The 19,905-nt window shown below is 37.3% G+C and overlaps 1 protein-coding gene across 1 annotated transcript in view; it reads right to left on the bottom strand.

The window, feature by feature from the left end:
- Nucleotides 1-9,712: 9,712 nt before the first annotated feature.
- The window catches only part of LOC143030101 (uncharacterized), an 18,133-nt gene continuing 7,940 nt past the window's right edge, over nt 9,713-19,905 (bottom strand). The window contains exons 2-4 of the mRNA XM_076193306.1: nt 18,347-18,476; nt 12,514-12,670; nt 9,713-11,187 (exon numbers count right to left, since the gene is read on the bottom strand). Of these exons, the coding sequence (XP_076049421.1) occupies nt 11,017-11,187; nt 12,514-12,670; nt 18,347-18,476 (458 nt within the window). The 3' untranslated portion in view covers nt 9,713-11,016. The remainder of the gene's footprint in view (nt 11,188-12,513; nt 12,671-18,346; nt 18,477-19,905) is intronic.

Raw genomic sequence — 19,905 nt, 5'->3', positions numbered from 1 at the left:
TCAAAGGCCGCAGAAGGCCACACTTGATGGCCCGGAAGGCCGCAGGTTCCCCACCTCTGGTCTAACACATGGTGGGTTTGAGGGGGCACCAAACTTTATATTTGTTTCTCCTACTTATCTTGGCATCGATATGATTGAAAGCGATAGGATTGGGGAGGTAAAGATAAGGGAAATCAAGGATCGAGGTAAACCTGAATCCAAATCACAACAAGTGACGTTGATAGAAAGTGAAATAAAAGATAATTTTTTACGCCGTTTTTTGGATGTGATAGAATTGCTGTATATGAAGGAACTCCGATTTTATATTCTAGATGAAAAAATATGGATATATGTCTTACAAAGGTCACAGCGATTTTACTACAGATACTAAATCAACATTATTCTAAAGAATGTAAAGATAAGATTAAAATCAAGGTTCAGATTTCACCAAAATATCACACACTGCGGGAGGGACTATGAAACTATCTTTACGTTCTGTAAGAAAAAAAATAAAAAATAATACATAATAATAATAATAATAACAATAATAATAACAACAAATAAATAAATACCAATCACAATCACGAATTTTCGAAATGAAATTTACGTTGTTTTACAACCGATACGATTACGGTGATGCTGATATTAGTTTCTACCGCATACCGGCCATTGGTTGAACCGGCCTCTTCCCACGATACTGGAGACACTTTGGAAAAGCGACGGGGAATCCACGTGACGGTTTCCGACTCATGAAAATGTAAAAATTATAGTTTTTGAAAAACCTAGCCAAAAATACGGCTCTCGCAAAGTTGAAGACTTGTATATTAAAAAAAAACAAAAAAACAAAAAAAAAAACGTTGGAGAATACGTATATAATGTCTTTTTCGGTAAAGAACTCCATATTATCACTTATAAAAGAATTCGCAGAAAAAATAATAACGCTATCGTTTTCCATATTCCAAAGTTTTTCATCGAAATGACCGTAATTGCTCTGATACGTATCTGTTTATGTTGCCTTTATAAAGTAGGCATTAAGCTTTCGTGAAATACCTATTTCTATTTCTTTAATACCTTAAAAATGTCTTGTTATATTTATATGCATTAGCAAGTGTCACACAACTCACTCGGAAAACCTTTTTTTCAATCTTCACCCAACATTGCAGGAAATATGAATGGAAAAAAAAAACTAATTAATTTGCAATGGTAACTTGTTTCAAAATCAATAGAATCCCACCAAAAGCTATGGGACAGCAAGTTTTATTTCATTTTTCCTGAACTTACCTACAAATGGGATTTCCCCAATAACAACTGATAACGCATCTTCATTCAAAGTTTCATAATCAATAGAATCCCACCCAAAGCTATGGGACAGCAAGTTTTATTCCAATTTCCCTGAACTTACCTACAAACGGGGTTTCCCCAATGACAACTGATAACGCATCATCATTTCATAGCAAGCTTCTGGAACTGACTTTGAATTAAAGCCGAGGAACAAACATTTGAACCTTGGCGCCGGTACAAGGGAAAACGACGATTGGCTGATTTCGATGACGTCATCAAGAATGGTCCGCCCACTCCGCCCCTATTGGTTATTTCAAATATATGAAAATAACTAAAGGTATCGACAACAATCAAAATATTGTGATATTCATGAATCATTAGGAACGTCACGCTATCTAAATATACTATTAACTATTTTGTATATATTTTAAACTTTTAGAGTTAGACGTTTCCTCAGATGAACGAAATCGACTTGAGTTCAAATCTTGCATGGGGGTGTCATCATAATATTTGTTGCATTTTGACTTGAAATAATAATTTTGCAGTGAAGTGACATTAATCAAATTGTCACGATTTATTGACACGTTTATTTAATGTCGGTTGAACTACGAAAAGTCTACATTGAAAAACTCCCCTGGGTAAAAAAAAACAAAAAAACTATGGAGTCCTTTAGTAGTTTAACATAGCTGCCACAAGGCGAACTTTTTAGGTCAATATGTGGTGTTAAAGACAGGAGTATCACTAAATTTTTTGGACTTTGTAACCTATTCTTTTTAAAGACAGGATTTTAAATCTCGAGTGCAATTTTCACAGTGGACTCAACCACTACATTAACCTAATAAAATTAACCTAACTTAACCTACCCAAATTTATCGTAACCTAATATAGCCTAACCTAACTTAACCTAGCCTAACCTAACCTAACTTAACCTAACCTAACCTAACTTAACCTAACCTAACTTAACCTAACCTAACCTAACCTAGCCTAACATAACCTAACCTAGCTTAACCTAACCTGATCTAACCTAACCTTCCCCAGTCTAACTTAGCCTAACCTACCCTGACTTAAACTAACCTACCCCAACCTAACTTAACGTAACCTACCCCGGCCTAATATACTTAACTTAATTTAACCTGACTTAAATAAGTCTAGCCTAACCTAACCTAAGCAAACTTTACCTAACTTAACCTAACCCAACCTAACTAAATCTTACTTATCATAATCTAACCTAAATTAACTTACCTAAACTAACCTAACCTAACATATACTTAGTCCAACTTGACCTAACTTATAATAACTTAGCCTAACCTAACCTAGCCAACCTTGACCTAACTTCACGTAACTTAACTCACCTAACCTAATTTCTAACGTCACCAAACCTAATCTAATCTCTTCTAACCTTACCTCAAATAATATAACCCCATTCTAACGTTGCATATCCTAACAACACCTAATATAACCTCACTTAATCTTACGTTACCTAATCTAACCTTAAATAATCCAACTAGAATAAACTTGAATAACACATAAAGAAGAATTTCATATTGAAAAGCCCACCCTACTACTAATGTCTTATTTTTTCCCACTAGCAGCCGTAAGTCCTTTGACGATAGATAACAAAGCCGATTGATAATAATGATGGTAGATGACTATGGCTATAGATAACAATGACGATAGGTAATACTCGTAATGATGGTAGATAATGCTTACAGTATCAATAACAACAAGGAGGGAGCAACAGCCCCTCTCCCCCCCTCAAAAAAACAAAAACAAAAAACAAAAACAAAAACGAAATCCCTCTGGTAGACTCCCTCAGCCCTACAATACTTCTAGCAAACGAAGGGAAGAGTTTCCCTCCAAACTCAAAAATAATTATCCACCCTCTCCACATAGAGAAATACTCGTCGCTATCAATTTCATTGACATACCCAAGCATCACAGCCTATGTCATTCCAATCCCAACTAGAGATTTTGCTTTCCCGAGCCTACACAGCCCTGTTAATTACTAAATTGAACAATATCAAGACGCAGTGGACACTGAATGTGAATACTCGAGACTCTTGGACGTGAAGTCTACCAACAATAAGTATATCCACCGGAACTTAGCATAACGCAGTAGGTACATTGTATGTAAACTAAAAGACTTTGATTGCTTTGTTAACTTTATGTGGCTCCCATTACGCATCTGTATAACCTTGAATAAAGTTGCTGATAATCCAGCAAAGGATACAGAAAAAGAGGATATTAGTAATAATGAGGTAACATACAATCGAGTACGAAATGAGAAAGGGAAGATAGGGCTATTGGAAAAACCAGCATGTGACATGGGCTACACATTGGCGGAGCCATTTTATGCATGTTGCTCAAAACACGATTCACATTTGTTGGTTTAAAAAATTGAACACTATTACCATGAGGGCAAGGCTGTGATATAAATATCACTGGAAATTTATTGCAAGCGAAAACAGTATACATTGCAAAATACAATCAAAGCACTCGCATATTACAACATTATGTAAATGTCATAAAATTGACGAGTTCAGAAATAAGAGTAAAACAGATTAGGTAGAACAAACATGTTATTTTACCAACAACAAATTTTTTGAAAATATAACGAATAGATAAGCTTTTAGGATATTGATGAAATTTTAATTTTTTATGTAAAAAATTGCAAGACTTTTTGTGTCATATGTCAGATGTGGGCGAATGTACTGGAATTTATTCCTTTTGAGTCAAAGGGAATAAAATCAAAGTTTGACATACAGTATTGGTACATAACAAATAATTTTTATTTCTAACGGTTACACATTTTCTATGTATGCCTTATATGTAAATTCGTTGACATAGAAATATCCTACACATGCACAAAGTGTGTAAGACGATGTTTGCAAAGGAAGCAGTGGTTTTATTTTATAGTCTTGCCTTAACGTTTTCTTTTAACAACGCGTAGAAGGGAGTAGGAAGGTAGGTTATGAAGTTCTATTGACTAGTCGACCAGGGGAAGTATCGGCCACACGACCGCAGTGGCGGCCAAGTCAGGCGAAGCAGTGGCGAAGGATAGGGTGGGGGGGGCTGGGGAGATTACAGGTGACAATGCCCTGCAGAGTCTGTGAAATATTTCTTTCCGTTTCGATAATATACCATAATTATGTAGTCTATTCACACTACTATAATTAGTCAAACACAATCATGAAGTTAGGTTGATTGAAAGAATGGTTAACTTTAAACCGATATCTGATGATGCTGATACATAAACACTTCTTGACCACAAGCATCTTGCCCCAGACATCGGGGCAAACTTCTCATGGTCGACATAATGTAATCTTGTTTGTTTGATTTGTAGTCTGAGAAGGGTGCATATAAATTGATTCGCAATACTATACATACTAAATGTGGAAAAGACATTCATATAATCATTTTATCTTAATTAATTATAACATCCATATGATGAACGACTGAGAGATATCGATCGATGTGAAAACGACGAGACGTTCTCGCCGAGATGGCCGACGCACAAGCTCCTCCTACCTTTGTGCCCTTCCCCTCTCTCATCCACATTCCTGTCGTACAGCATAAATGTTTCAGTGAATTTGCAAAACTTTCATATTTTTCTTGCCAAACCGTACCCGTGAAAAAGTGGCAAACGTGACACATGTCGACGTTTCAAGAGAAGAAGACGTCCCTAGGAGCCCCCATTGCTGACAGCGCCTCATAAGCTTGTGCGATAATCCAAGTACATGTGCACGAGTGATATAGAAAATGTCACCCCTTAACACTCGTTTTCTATAAATGTAAATAATTATCGTTCATTTTCTGTCATTTGAGAATTTACTAGCTTTCTTTTGATAAAATGAAATTAATATCGTAAATACTGTATGGCTATTATGTCTTTATTTGTTATAATATTTTCTAGTAATTACTTCGATATGGTTATGATAATTGCAAGTTTCCAAAGAGGACAATTGAAATACCAACGAACACCATTTCTACAAAGGGTGATGTAGTAATGTTATTTGTTATTTGTTATTGTCATCAGCATATACATTTGTTATAATTCTTATCTATATCTATCACGCTTCTTTGATATGAGAGACTTACAAAACATATAATGTTAGAACAAGGTCTTGAACTGCAGTGCAAAAGATTTTGAATATCTCTTCGAAAGTCATCTTTTCATGTAAACTTTCCATACATTGTTTCAATCTTGTTTATCATACACGTTTTTGTGATAAGATTACGACATTGGTAATCATTTGTGTCATTAAAAAGTATGAGGGCATAAAAAAACGGGTAATTTTTTTCCAAACGCGATCGATAGTAAGGCCCTTTTATGAATTAGAGTTAGCATCCCAATAGCGTTGCATAAGGTTCCTCTTGCACGTTTGGCTGAGGAGACAGATGGTCTAAACATTGTTGCAGGCTTATTCATGGTTCTCAAAGATACTTGCAGTGATGCAAATCGAAACTAAACTGCACCCGTTAAACAAATATACAATCATGGTAGTCTTACGTTTCTGAATTAAATAGCAGTGGCCGCCGGTTCTCTGAAGGCTCGGTACCCTGCACTCGCTCTACTTTTCTTTGCATCCTCTATGTCGCGAAACCGCAGTCCTTGTCTTTCACCCATGGCAAGGCAAGATGTGATGTCTCAGTAATCAGCGATCATGTCCGGCATGGGTGTAAATGAATACACACATTGAACGAATGACAAGGTTAGCATTATTGTGTATATATATACATATATATATGTATATATATATATATATATATTCATATGTGTGTATATATATGTATATATATATATATATATGTGTGTGTGTATATATATGTATATATAAATATATATATATATATGTGTGTGTGTGTGTATATATATGTATATATATATATATATGATATATATTATATATTATATATATATTTATATATATATTTATATATAATACATCTATATATATATATAGATATATACATATATATATATTTATATATATATATTTATATATATATTTATATATATGTATGTATATATATATACACATATATATTATATATATATATATATAATAATGTATACACACACACACACACACACACACACACGACGACAAACTGTTAAGGGAAGTAAAAACTGAAAAGGATTGCGAATCACTGCAGGAAGACCTGAATAAGGTATGGAACTGGAGTCAGAAATGGGAAGTGGACTTCAATATTAACAAGTGTAGCATAATGGAGTTTGGAAAAAGTAAAATAGAATATCAGGATAATATAAAATTGGAACCAAGGAGGTAAAGAAGGAGAGATCCGAAAAAGATTTGGATGTAATTATCTCCAACGACTTGTCCTATGATAAACAGATAAACAAAAGTATCGGGGAATCCTACAACTTGCTAAGATCAATAAAAGTGACATTTACATATTTGGACGAAGAAATAATTTAAAAAAATATTGGTCACAGTGATAAGGCCTAGACATATGCTGCGACATTGTGGTCACCCAGTACCAAAAAGAATATAAAGAAAATAGAAAGAATCCAGAGAGCAGCCACAAAAATGGCACCTGCACTTTCAAATTTGTCATATGAGGAGAGATTGGCTAAACTGGAGTTACCGACCCTGGAGCAAAGAGGAGAGAGAGGTGACCTACTGACCATCTACAGAATCATGAAGGGCACAGAGATGCTCGATAGAGAGGACTTGTTAAACTGGGACAAGGGAAACACAAGAGGACACAGAAAGAAAAACAAACAAACAAACAAACAAACATAACCTACAGAAGAGATCTGAAGAAAAACAGATTTCCACGTAGAGTGGTGGACACTTGGAACAAACTGGACGAAAAAATACTGTGCGCAAAAACAATTCATGAGTTTAAGAGCAAACTAGACACTGCGAGATACAAAGGCGGGACACTACGAGCGTAGCTCCCCTTCCCGCAAAATACAACTAGGTAAATACTTAATCTTATTCTTACTCTTACTACGCTGGTCTTTGGGCCACTTGGTGATCCATAATCGCTTTTGAAGCGTCTCGCCATGTCTTTCTGTTCTGTGCCACCTCCTTCCATTCTCTTAGCTCTATTCTGCATATCTGCACATCCTCTTCAACGCATCTCCTCCAGTCTTTTCTAGGTCGTCCAAGTGGTCGTCTTCCAAACACTCCACTATTGAGCACTTTCTTTGGCCATCTATCTTCTTGCATCCTTGTGACATGCCCTGCCCATTTCAATCTTATTACATTTTTGATATGGGATTGTTTTGTTTGTTCTCGAATTTCCCAGTTATGTCTTCTTCTCCATTCTTGCCTTTTGTTGTCATACACGGGTCCTAAAATTCTCCGTAAAATCTTATTTTCAAGAACTTCAAACTTCTTCTCCATAGCTTTCGTAAGGGCCCATGTTTCACAGCCGTACAATATGACTGGTCTCACTATTGAGTTGTACAGTCTCAGTTTTGTTGTTCTTGATATTGACCTTTTTTTGAACAATTCTATTAGAATGTAGTAACATCAAATTTCTGCTTCGATTTCCTGTTCCGATTGGTAAATACACACACACACACACACACACACACACACACACACACACACACACACACACACACACACACACACACACACACACACACACACACACACACACAAACAAATAAATTGGATGAGGCAAAAGTGTGTGCAAAAACTAAACAAGAATTTGAAAATAAACTTGATGATGAAAGACGGGTCACTACGAGCATAACTCTATTCCCGTATATTACAACTAGGTAAATACAACTAGTTAAATACAACTAGGTAAACACACACACACACACACACACACACACACACACACACACACACACACACACACACACACACACACACACACACACACACACACACCGCACACGCACACATGCACGCACACACACACACACACACACACACACACACACACACACACACACACACACACACACACACACACACACACACACACACACACACACACACACACACACAAACAAACACAAACTCATCCACACACCCACACCCACACAAATACATATATACACAAATACACACACGCATACATACGCACAAGCGTGCATACAGACATGCACACATACACACAGAAGTTAGGGTAAAGTCGCCCTGAAAATTGAGAGTAAAGAGTAGCCAGTGATTAAGTTTTGAAACAATGACAAATAGATTAACGGGATACAAGTGTCTTGACTCACTCTCGGAAAAATTGACACACACACACACACACACACACACACACACACACACACACACACACACACACACACACACACACACACACACACATACATACTCGGTGGCGCGGTTGGTAGAGTCCCCGACTGTCACTACGGTGGTCCGGGTTTGAATCCTGCCCAGGGCTGAAATAATTTCAGTATCGCTGCGCGCTGCGCTTCGAGTTGCTACTCCAACTCTTGTGGGCGGGGAGTTGGGTGTGTGTGTGTGTGCGTGTGTGTAAGGTCACAGCATTACCCATAGATCGGTCATACGAGCTCTGAGCTCTCTTCCGGGAAGGGAAATAGCTGTCGATCGCGAGTCCAGCACGTGATCCAAAGACCAAGGTGAATACACACACACACACACACACACACACACACACACACACACACACACACACACACACACACACACACACACACACACACGCACGCACGCACGCATACACAAACGCACACACACACACATACACAAACTGACATAGAGGTAGAAACGTAATTTATAAACAAAGGGAACAGTACATAAAAAAATGATACACATACTATTTTTATTGCGGTTAACAGCTTTTTCATGTACATTACACTCGGGTGTGTTGTACTTGAGAAAGCCGTAAGAAACGAAACATCTTACTAGTGATGAAAAAAAAAAAAAAATTATCGGATTTTTTTTTTTTTTTTTTACAATGCCAAAGTTTCACCTGTTTTTATATACTCAATATTAATATCTGAGCAACTTTGGCAGTTTAAAAAAAAAAAAAAAAAAAAAAGATAAAAAAAAAACTTTTTGTTGCATCACTACATCTTACTAATAAAGGCTCTGTCCTCATCTAGTGTTTGTTTCAATAAACCCTCAGTAGCCATAAAGGGCCATTTACACGGTCTAACAGTTTGACAAACCCGGTTTGTCAGACAAGTGTTTGAACTAATGTTTGACCGTGTGAATGGAGTATTTGGTCGTCAAACACGTTTGTCGAGCGTGTTTGACAACCAAATACCCTATTCACACGGTCAAACATCCCTTCAAACACTTGTTTGACAAACCGGGTTTCTCAGACTGTTAGACCTTGTAAATGGCTCTTAAGGCTAAAGAGAAGCGTATGATGGTATCAGATATGGACCAAAAGGTCTCCTGTCGACATGCTCCTTTATTTCAAACTACAGTGCTAATGCTTCGTAATGTTAATTGAAACAAATATTATTTCTGATGTTTTCAAATCATTTATTAAAAGGCGCGACAATAACAACCACGGAGACGTTTGGGATTAAATGAATCAACAGAAAAAAAAATAACAAAAACACAAAATCATAACCAAACTTAACCATTTGATGCAGGACTCAATCAAAGGCAAAACAGAGAGAAATTAACATGTGGAAGTAATATTAACACTGGATTAACAAGGCAATAACTTTGGATTGAAAGAAAATTGGTATCGTGTGGCACCTAACAAATCCGAAAATATAGCAAAGTTAACAAACATCTTAACCTGTATCTTTACTGGACAACGCAGGACCTGCCTGACTCCGTCCTGACAAGGCTACAAATCACAAGGAAAGCGTATCTACGCACAGTTGGCTACAATTATACGTATACTTTAATCATTCGTATACGGGAATAACTATATTTGTATTTATCCGAGGACAACGTAGAAACGATGCCCAAACTGAATCAACGCTCCACGAACGTTTGAATTTCTCAGGAAGAACAATGTTACACCGTTCTTCATTGCTACGAGTATGTGTCCTTATTTATGATTTTTTCCCCCTCGTTAACATTGCTTTTACTAAGTCATGTGCATTTCCCTTGATACTATAAAACGTGTCGAACCTGTGTAATATAATGTGGATAAGTGGGAGGCTTTGGAAATACAAACGTATAGTAATTGTATAGGAACATATCATTTAGAATATAACATGTTCCTTTGGATTGGTGCACAATCAGATATACACGATCATGCCTGCAGATGCGTACGTATGTGCGTGCATTTTGTATACGTGTGTTCCTTCAATGGGGCATATTGGTTCTTTCTCGCGTTCCTTGTTGCCTCACGTACTACTTATAATTCGATACTAATCTAGTTTGCTCTGACATTGGAAACGTACCAAAAGCCGTCCACGGCCAAGCCGTTTCACCAGTCACTAAAAACTAATCGGGACCATTGTGAAAAAGTTCACAAAGATTTGAGGAACATGGATTGGTCGTACTCGAAAATGGGTATGATAGATTTCATGTGAAGTCACTAAACCGAGGTAACGAATCATTATTTTCGTTTAAGAAGAACTTAGACTATTGGTGTTGGTTGGAAGTTTTGAATTTCCAGTTCCAATACTTTCATGTTTTCATAGTGATTTAAAGCAATACAAATTCCTAGATTTTAGATTAATTTCTAATCATCATCACCATTCGAGGATCTTATATTCTCCTGCTCTTGAATACTTTCTCGTGTCCCTTCCTCCCCTTCCCTCCCCTCACCCCTTTTCTCTCTCCTCATCTTCCTCTCCTGAAACTTCTACATTTCTTCTTACAAATTCTGTCTTAGGTCGTTGAAAGTCTGGACGGTGAAGTCTTGTTTGGGGATTTCTGGGATCTCGTCCTCACCGAATTTGAGGTCCACGCGTCCGAAGTAGTTGTTGATGGTATAGAAGTTCTCAGCAGCTTGGCATGGAAGGGCGTTAGCTGCGCGACTACAAACCTTCAAAGAAAATAGATAACCTGTTAAGGCAAACCGCTGCTGACACCTGCATTGGGCAGGAGTATATGATTAACCCATTCAACTCCGATGACAAGATGTCTTGTCATTTGGTCAAATAAAACAAAAAAATCATAATAAAACAACAAAATGTTTGATGATCAAACAGCACCAGAAAAATATGACGTCATCAGTCCTCCTCGAGGAGGACTGATGACGTCATATTTTTCTGGTGCTGTTTGATCATCAAACATTTTGTTGTTTTATTATGATTTTTTGTTTTATTTGACCAAATGACAAGACATCTTGTCATCGGAGTTGAATGGGTTAACAGGCATTTAAATGCACCAATGTGAACATCCAGACCCAACTTATGATATAGTGTTGAGGAATTGGAGTAATAAGAAATATAATTCTAGTGTATTTCCATATACTGTGGTTCCCATATGATGAAAGCGAATATTTGTAAGCACAACTGATGAAACAGCGACGAAAAACGTATTTGCATAATCATGATCTATCACGGGTCAAATTTAGATGTCCGCAGTAATACAAAATTACTTCGATAGATTTCTGTACTTTTGGTGATGAGAACAAGTAGTGAGTGGATGGAACGGGATGATGGTTATCGGGATTTCAGAATGCTAATTCCTACCAAAGAATTAATGTGAGGTGAGGTGAGGAGGTGATATTAATGGTAATATTTTATGATATTGATGCTTAAAAGAATCTTTATCAATTTGCTCTAAATGATTGTCACTTTCTTGGGGGTGGATGCGGAGGACAGGGTAGACGACGACTTTTTGTAAACCCCGAGGAACCCAGTTTGATACCTGCTTCGGCTATTGATGCATGATTTAATAAAAGTAGCTGATGGAAAGCTAGATATATACCGTGAACTCTAATGATTGATGACTTTGACGAAATTATGTATATATTTTATCGTAGTTGGTTCAAGAAAGGGCTGTGGAGTCTTATAATATCTATACAATGATGCCTGTAGTTCATCCCCGTCCAACTAAATCACCAAAGTCCCTGAAGAGCTACAGCTTAGTTGATCTGATCTAGAATTACAGAATTCTTGTTTCAACCGGAAAAGCGCATGCTAGCTCGATTTTTTCTAACCAAACCACTCTACTCTTTCTCGTCAAAAGGCAGAATCAAGCCCCCCCCTTCCCACTCCCCCACCAAAAAAAAAAATTGTGTCAAAATCCTTTCTGGCCAAAAAAAAAAAAAAAAAAAAAAAAAAAAAAAAGAAAGGAAAAAAAAAAAAAAAAAAAAAAAAAAAAAAAAAAAAAAAAAAAAAGTGAGATCGACTTATCGACTTACAAGTCTCAGCTGGTCGAAGACGAGACCTTGGCCGCAGACGAAGGAGAACATACGATTCTTGATAACGAAGTCGGAATCGACGTAGGGGAAACAGATGTGGAAAATCTCGCAGTTGTTCTGCACATCGGCGTAGTAACCGTACACGCGGCCTTCACAGCTGTTTGGCGATGGGCGGAGTGAAGGACGCAGGCCGGGAAGAAAGAAACCAGATTAGGTCACAGTGGAGGCGGGTGGAAGCTGTTCAGGTTTAGTTAAAAGAGTAATGGATGTAAAACTGTCAGGTATTTTAACTTAACGTGATATTAATGTTAGCGCTAATGTTGTCAAGAGTGTTGAATCTTTGTAATGACATTGGGAGTAAAATGAATGTTGAGTCTACGAATAAGAACATCAAGATATAAAAGTGGGTCATTGTGATATACATGCCGAACGCAAGTATCTAACTTTCGATGTCTATAAACAAGTTGTATATGGTACAATAGCTCCATAAAGTATCGTTGCAGGAATGTGATGGACGACATCCTCAAAGGTACATTTATATACTTACATATCTCAGTGGCTATAGTATTAAGGAAAAGTAATATATATATATATATATATATATATATATATATATATATATATATATTGATTTACTAATGCTTTTATATATATATATATATAATATATATATATATATATATATATATGTATATATATATAATATATATATAAGTATTAGTAAATCAACAAATATATATATATATAATATATATATATATATATATATATATATATATATATATATATATATATATATATATATATATATATATAAAGGTAGATAAATGAATAAGTAAATAAACCAGTCTATAAATTTGTGGACGAATAAATAAGTGAATAAATCGTCACATTACAGAACGCATCGACACTTTTTTGGAGTTAGTCTGTGTGCACAAATCACGCCAGATTCTTAATTTGTGTTTTATGTAGAGGAGGTAGGTCGTCCATCAGATGTGGTAAATCTGCTGCTGCAATGTGCCCCCGCCGTAGGTCATCCTCGGGACAAGGTGGTCCGTGTCTCAGATGGCGTCACCTGGCAATGCGTCCATTAATACAAACCATCTGTGCGTCCATGTCTCAGATGGCGTCAGCTGGCAATGCGTCCATTAATAAAAACCATCTGGGCGTCCATGTCTCAGATGGCGTCAGCTGGCAATGCGTCCATTAATACAAACCATTTGGGCGTCAGGAGTGATGTCAGCACCTTAGGCGTCAACAGTGAGCTATAAGGTTATGTCCTGTGCGTCAAGAGACTGAGAAACAAAGTCACGGCCGGTATTCAGAGTGGATCATCGGTGAAATCGAGAAGATAGCGGGGAGCGGAATGGGAAGAGGTGCAGAAGAGAGGACATAGGATGAAGTGCAGGAGAGGGGGAGGGGACAGGAAAGGAAAGGAAGGTGTAGGAATGGGACTTGAGTGAAGTGGAGTGAAGTGTATGGGAGAGGAGTACAATGAATGGAGTGAAGTGGAGTGGAGGTGGAGGAGAAATGAACGGTGAAGAGGAGACAGAGGAGAAAAATAAAGAGAACAGGAGTAGAGGAAAGACAAAGGAAAATTGGTTGAGAAGAAGAAGGAAGAGAACAGATTTAAAGAAGAGGAATAAGAAGAAGGGAAGTGGGAAGATGAAAGGGGAAGAAAACGTGATGAGAGGAAAGAGAGGAAAAGTAGGAAGGCACAGAACAACCTGAAATATTAGGAACAGGGAAGAAAAAAGGAAAAATGAAGATAAATATTGGATGAAAATGGAAAGGAGTTGTAAAATAGGAGAACGAGAGATGTGAGAGGTGGGGATTGAATGAAATGCGAATATATAAGGAAAGGAAAGAGGAGAGGAGAGTGTGAGTTCTCAAATGGAATTGGTAGTTTTTTTGTTTCTTATTCTATCATGGAACTGAATAATCTCACCAATAAAGGTTGCGTTGCCGATCTCCTTCAAGGTAAATATGGCTTAGATAAATAAGAAATAACACACACACACACACACACACACACACACACACACACACACACACACACACACACACACACACACACACACACACACACTTTCTGACAAAAGCTTTCCTTTTTGTAAGGTCTTTACACATTCGACTTTTGAACCAGTTGCCCCGTCAGTCTCCCCTTAAAACTTCTTTTCCTCCCAAGTAAATTCCGTTAACCAGAAGAAACTTTTCACTTTTGTTTGTGTCCCATTTCCCCGACGGGGACCAAGAGTCCAACAAATGCCATTTCGTCCTGCTGGTTCCTTCCCTTACTGTTCTTCTCCACAGCGACTTCGAGGTCTTGATCGTCTTCTCACACGACCGGTTGTGTCCCACTTACAAGGAAGCCATCCTCCTCCTCCTCCTCTTCAGCTCCTACGTCAGCGCGTTCCGGAGGTTTTCTACCGGGTTTTATAGCCCCTTCAGCAAGCGTTTGTTATCCTGAGTTCAATGGTTGGGTGGTAGTTGAAAGAAATTTTGTTAAGGTGCCACTGTAGCGTAGGTATTAACCCTTTCTATATTGTTGACGATTTGAATATTTGTTTAGAGTGCGGACAGGAAATTGATTCACGAGAAAGAAAACTACTGAGCAGCGTAAGAGTTAAGCTTCTCTCGATAAGCCTTTTCTCTGTTGTAAACGACTCGTACACACTCGTGTGTTCTGACTAGAGACAAAGGATATTATCTAGTCTAGGATTTAGGTTTGTTTCGTTTTGGTTTGACACTTTTTCACAGTGTGGGTTTTATTAAATTTGGTTACGATCACGTCAAAACGAGTTTATCATATATATTATTTCTACATTTTCTCTCAAAAAACGGAGAGAATTGAAATATTTTCTCAGGATTTTTAAGAAATTGATGACATCAGATATGAAAGCATGCTCACACTAAATGCGAATCAGAAGAAAAGTAAGTGCTCAGATTAAAAGGTTATAGATTTATTATATATGTATGTAAAACCAAACAGATTGAAAGCGCATGAATGAAGTAAATATCCAGTAGAGGCGAAAACATGTAGTAGTAGCGGTATTTGAAATCTTAATTTTAGTTAGAGATATTCCTGAACGATCTGCTCTAATACCTCCTTACACACACACACACACACACACACACACACACACACACACACACACACACACACACACACACACACACACACACACACGCACACACACGACCTCGTGGCGCGGTGGTTAGAGTTCTCGCCTGCCACTACGGCGCGCGGTCCGGGATCGAATCCACCCAGGGCTGAAATAATTTCAGTACCACTGCGCTGCGGGGTGTTACTCCAACTCTTGTAGGCGGGGAGTTGGGGGTGTATGTGCGTGTATGGTCACACTATTACCCATAGATCGGTCATACGAGCTCTGAGCTCTCATCCGGGAGGTTAATAACTGTCAATCAAGAGTCCAACACGTGATACAAGACCATGGTGACACACACACACACACACACACACACACACACACACACACACACACACACACACACACACACACACACACACACACACACACACACACATTCATTTTTCTACCTATTCGTTTGTTTATTTATTCACTTATTCATTATTCTGCACTCATGTTTCTCATGACAAAAGGTCATCTGTCGTTGTGATTTCGTACTACAAGGTCTAAGCATTTTAATTAAATTTAAAGTAATTTCTTTATCCAGTCAGTTTTGTGTGTCTGGTTGGTTATACAATTATTTCAGATTCAGGCAACAAACTTTAGTCGTCTTTGGTACTTAAGTTTTGAGAGAAGTCTTTTCTGTAATGAATGCTGTCCAGATTGTGCAGATGACTGTCATGTTTTATCAGATTTCTTCAGTCGTTCTTTAAGAGAGAGTTCTTGAGATCTGGTGTCTTCCTGAGGCTAGTGTGTCTTAAACTTTATTTTTTTTTCTTTTATGGGTTCTTACTAATCTTGTGGCTCTCTTACAGACGTTTTCAGGAAATTCTATATCGTAATCTTTATGTGTAATGCATCATTTATTTCAAGTGGTTTCCCAGAAATGTGACATAATCTTTGGTTGATAACCGTTCCTAAGCAAGTACTCGAATTCCATTTTCTAAAAAACCCTCCAACGCATTGGAATTTCTTATAACTTCAGCTTATTCTTTGTGTGTCTGCATTCAAGGAGCATAAAGAAAATAGTAAATAATTAGACTAATATATAACATATGAGCTTCAAAATAATAAAGTATAATTCAACAAGAGAGACGATTTCAGAGCCAGGGGTTTGCTGAACGATTTCACAAACTACTGAAGAAGAATTCCTTAATTTCTTGAAACTGTATGTTTACCAAAAGGTTGTTTATATGTACACCTAACTATACCTACAGTATATAGGCTAGGTCTCGATAACTCGTTAGCACGACTGGACACACCTATAATTACACCTATTAGTTCTTTCTCTTATACATAGGATTACAAAGGCGGAGCATACCGACAGGAGACCTTTTGGTCCATATCTAGGTCGCCTCTTACATACCTCAGCATTCGGAGTCCCGAAGTCCCTTCTACCCTCACCCTCTCTCTAGCCTATCTCCTCTTCCCTCCCAATACTATGCGGTCAGGACAAGGCGAGACGAGAATCCAGGATGAGGGTTTGAAAGTGAAAGTACTGAAAGCAGACAACCGCATAGCCAGACCCGTCCCCTCTGGCGTCGTCCTTCCCGACCTTCTTTACCCTCCCCACCATATCCTTCTCCTATCCCCTACTCTCCTTCCCTCGTCCCCTTTCCCTCCCCATCCTCCTTTATCCTTCTATTCTTTTGTCATCTCGTTGGGAGATGTTGTATTGAAGGAGGAGAAAGAAGGTAACCACATGATGAGGGACCCAATCCAAATTTGGAAAGAAAGAAGATGAGAAGGTAAGAAAGAATGGATAAATTAGTAAACAGGTAAATAAACGAATATGCAAAGATAGAAAAAAAGGAAAGAGAAAAACTTGGGATGAAGTCTAGTGGTTTGTTGAAGAGACTAATAATTAAGGAAGAGACCTAGAGCATGTGGTTATTGGATAATGTAACCCAAAAAGAAAGTATTGCCAGTAGTATTCTAAAAAAAAAAAAAAAAAAAAAAATAATCAAGGATTTAAGAAGAGTCTCAGTGTTTATATAAATAATAAATAATGTTGATAATTGACAGGAAAACTTTCATATCCTCTTGCCCTTCAATTTTCAAGAATACGGCAGCGACCCCGATCGATTGGTAGTCCATATACAATGTGTAGTTAATTTATTTCTAGGCGAAGCTAAACTTGACAGAGTCAGAAAAAATAACGTTAGATAAGCTGTGTGAATAAAAAGAATAATGACTATAAACAACGTTTCATACCGAACATCGTTTATAGTAACCACGAGGCTTTATTGCACATTCAGACGTGTCCCATGTTATATATCAGAACTAGGTAAATATCTTTCGTTGTTAAGTATTTGATATACTCATATACACAGTATTTCACTTGAAATAATTTTTTGCTAGTATTTCTTGTACGAAAGATGAAAAACATATATCTAGTTACTTCATGGATGTCCCTAATATATTGTTCAAGGGGTCTTTACACATTATGCACAGAATGAATATGTAACTAATATGCACACACATGCACTCACACACACACACACACACACACACACACACACACACACACACACACACACACACACACACACACACACACACACACACACACACACACGCACACACATTCATATATACGAATGGTTTGTGACCCTTACCATTCTACTACTACGTCAAAGGAAACAGTCATTGCAGATTAGTAGCAAGGGATGAAGTCTTACTCGAAACCTGTTGTAATCGGTGCCGTCAGAACGTTGGTGGCGTTGCCAGGCAACTCGTAGTTCAACGGAGACGAGTCTCGGCGAGTTCGAGGAAGCGTGGGAGTCCCCAACACGAGGCTCAGCACGCAAGCTGTAGTGGTGATAAGGTAAATATTGCGAGAGGTGACGTATTGAAATGTACATTATATGTTTGTATGTACACACACACACACATATAAAATATCCTATTCATATTCTTAATCAATGTCATATATATATATATATATATCATTAGAAATTAATTTCTTTCTTAAGCTTTCTGGCTTTCGGAAAGTAGATTTCTGGGGAAATGAGAGGGGAAGAAGCAAATTTCCAATTGACATTGGTAACTTATATTAACACAGAAGTCTATGTTATATACAAAATAAATGAAAATAAACAAAACACAGTATAATAAACCCAAGACGTTTCGCAGATCGTTCTGCATCTTCAGTTGGAATGAAGGGAAGTGTGACCAAGACGAGTATAAATATGTATAAAGGCAAAACTTGGAGAGGTCACTTAATGACTCTCCTCTGTTTGGCTGGCGCTGTTTGGTTGGTTCCTAAGCCTAGCCGATCGCCTAAGGCATGACATTTTATCCTCTGCGGGGATATTTTGGACCTTTATGGGTGTTCTCTGATCTGGTGGTTGTATTTTGGTGAACAAATGTCTCCTACGTGTAGGTTTCATGCTGGGGAGGAGGGAGAAATCATTTGTTTGTACATAAATAATAGGTTGTAAATCTTTTATGATTACAGCCTCCAATCACAGAAATCGTCGCAGAGGAGAGGGACCTCCAACGTTTGACCATTTTGGAGGCTGTAATCATAAAAGATTTACAACCAATTATTAATGTACAAACAAATGATTTCTCCCTCCTCCCCAGCATGAAACCTACACGTAGGAGACATTTGTCACACTTCCCTTCATTCCAACTGAAGATGCAGAACGATCTGCGAAACGTCTTGGGTTTATTATACTGTGTTTTGTTTATTTTCATTTATTTTGTATATAACATAGACTTCTGTGTTAATATAAGTTACCAATGTCAATTGGAAATTTGCTTCTTCCCCTCTCATTTCCCCAGAAATCTACTTTCCGAAAGCTAGAAAGCTTAAGAAAGAAATTAATTTCTAATGAATTTGCTGTCGTTTTCAACAGAATATGCTTAAAAGAGAATCTCCTGCCACGCTTCACGAATATATATATATATATATATATATATATATATATATATATATATATATGTACGTATATGTGTGTGTGTAATAATAATAATAATAATAATATACGGTTTATTGGGTATAGCAGCATTACTGCTGAAAATGTGAATATATATATATACATATATATATATCTATGTGTGTGTGTATATATGTGTGTGTGTGTGTGTGTGTGCGCGCGCGTGTGTGTAATAATGATAATAATGATAATATACGGTTTACTGGGTATAGCAGCATTACTGCTGAAAATGTATATATGTATATATATATATATATATTATATATATATATATATATATATATATATATATATAT

This window comes from Oratosquilla oratoria, chromosome 1 (assembly GCF_046742065.1).
Source record: "Oratosquilla oratoria isolate Oo_2021 chromosome 1, ASM4674206v1, whole genome shotgun sequence".
Taxonomy (NCBI): Eukaryota; Metazoa; Arthropoda; class Malacostraca; order Stomatopoda; family Squillidae; genus Oratosquilla; species Oratosquilla oratoria.
This window is presented reverse-complemented; position numbering and strand designations above follow the sequence as displayed.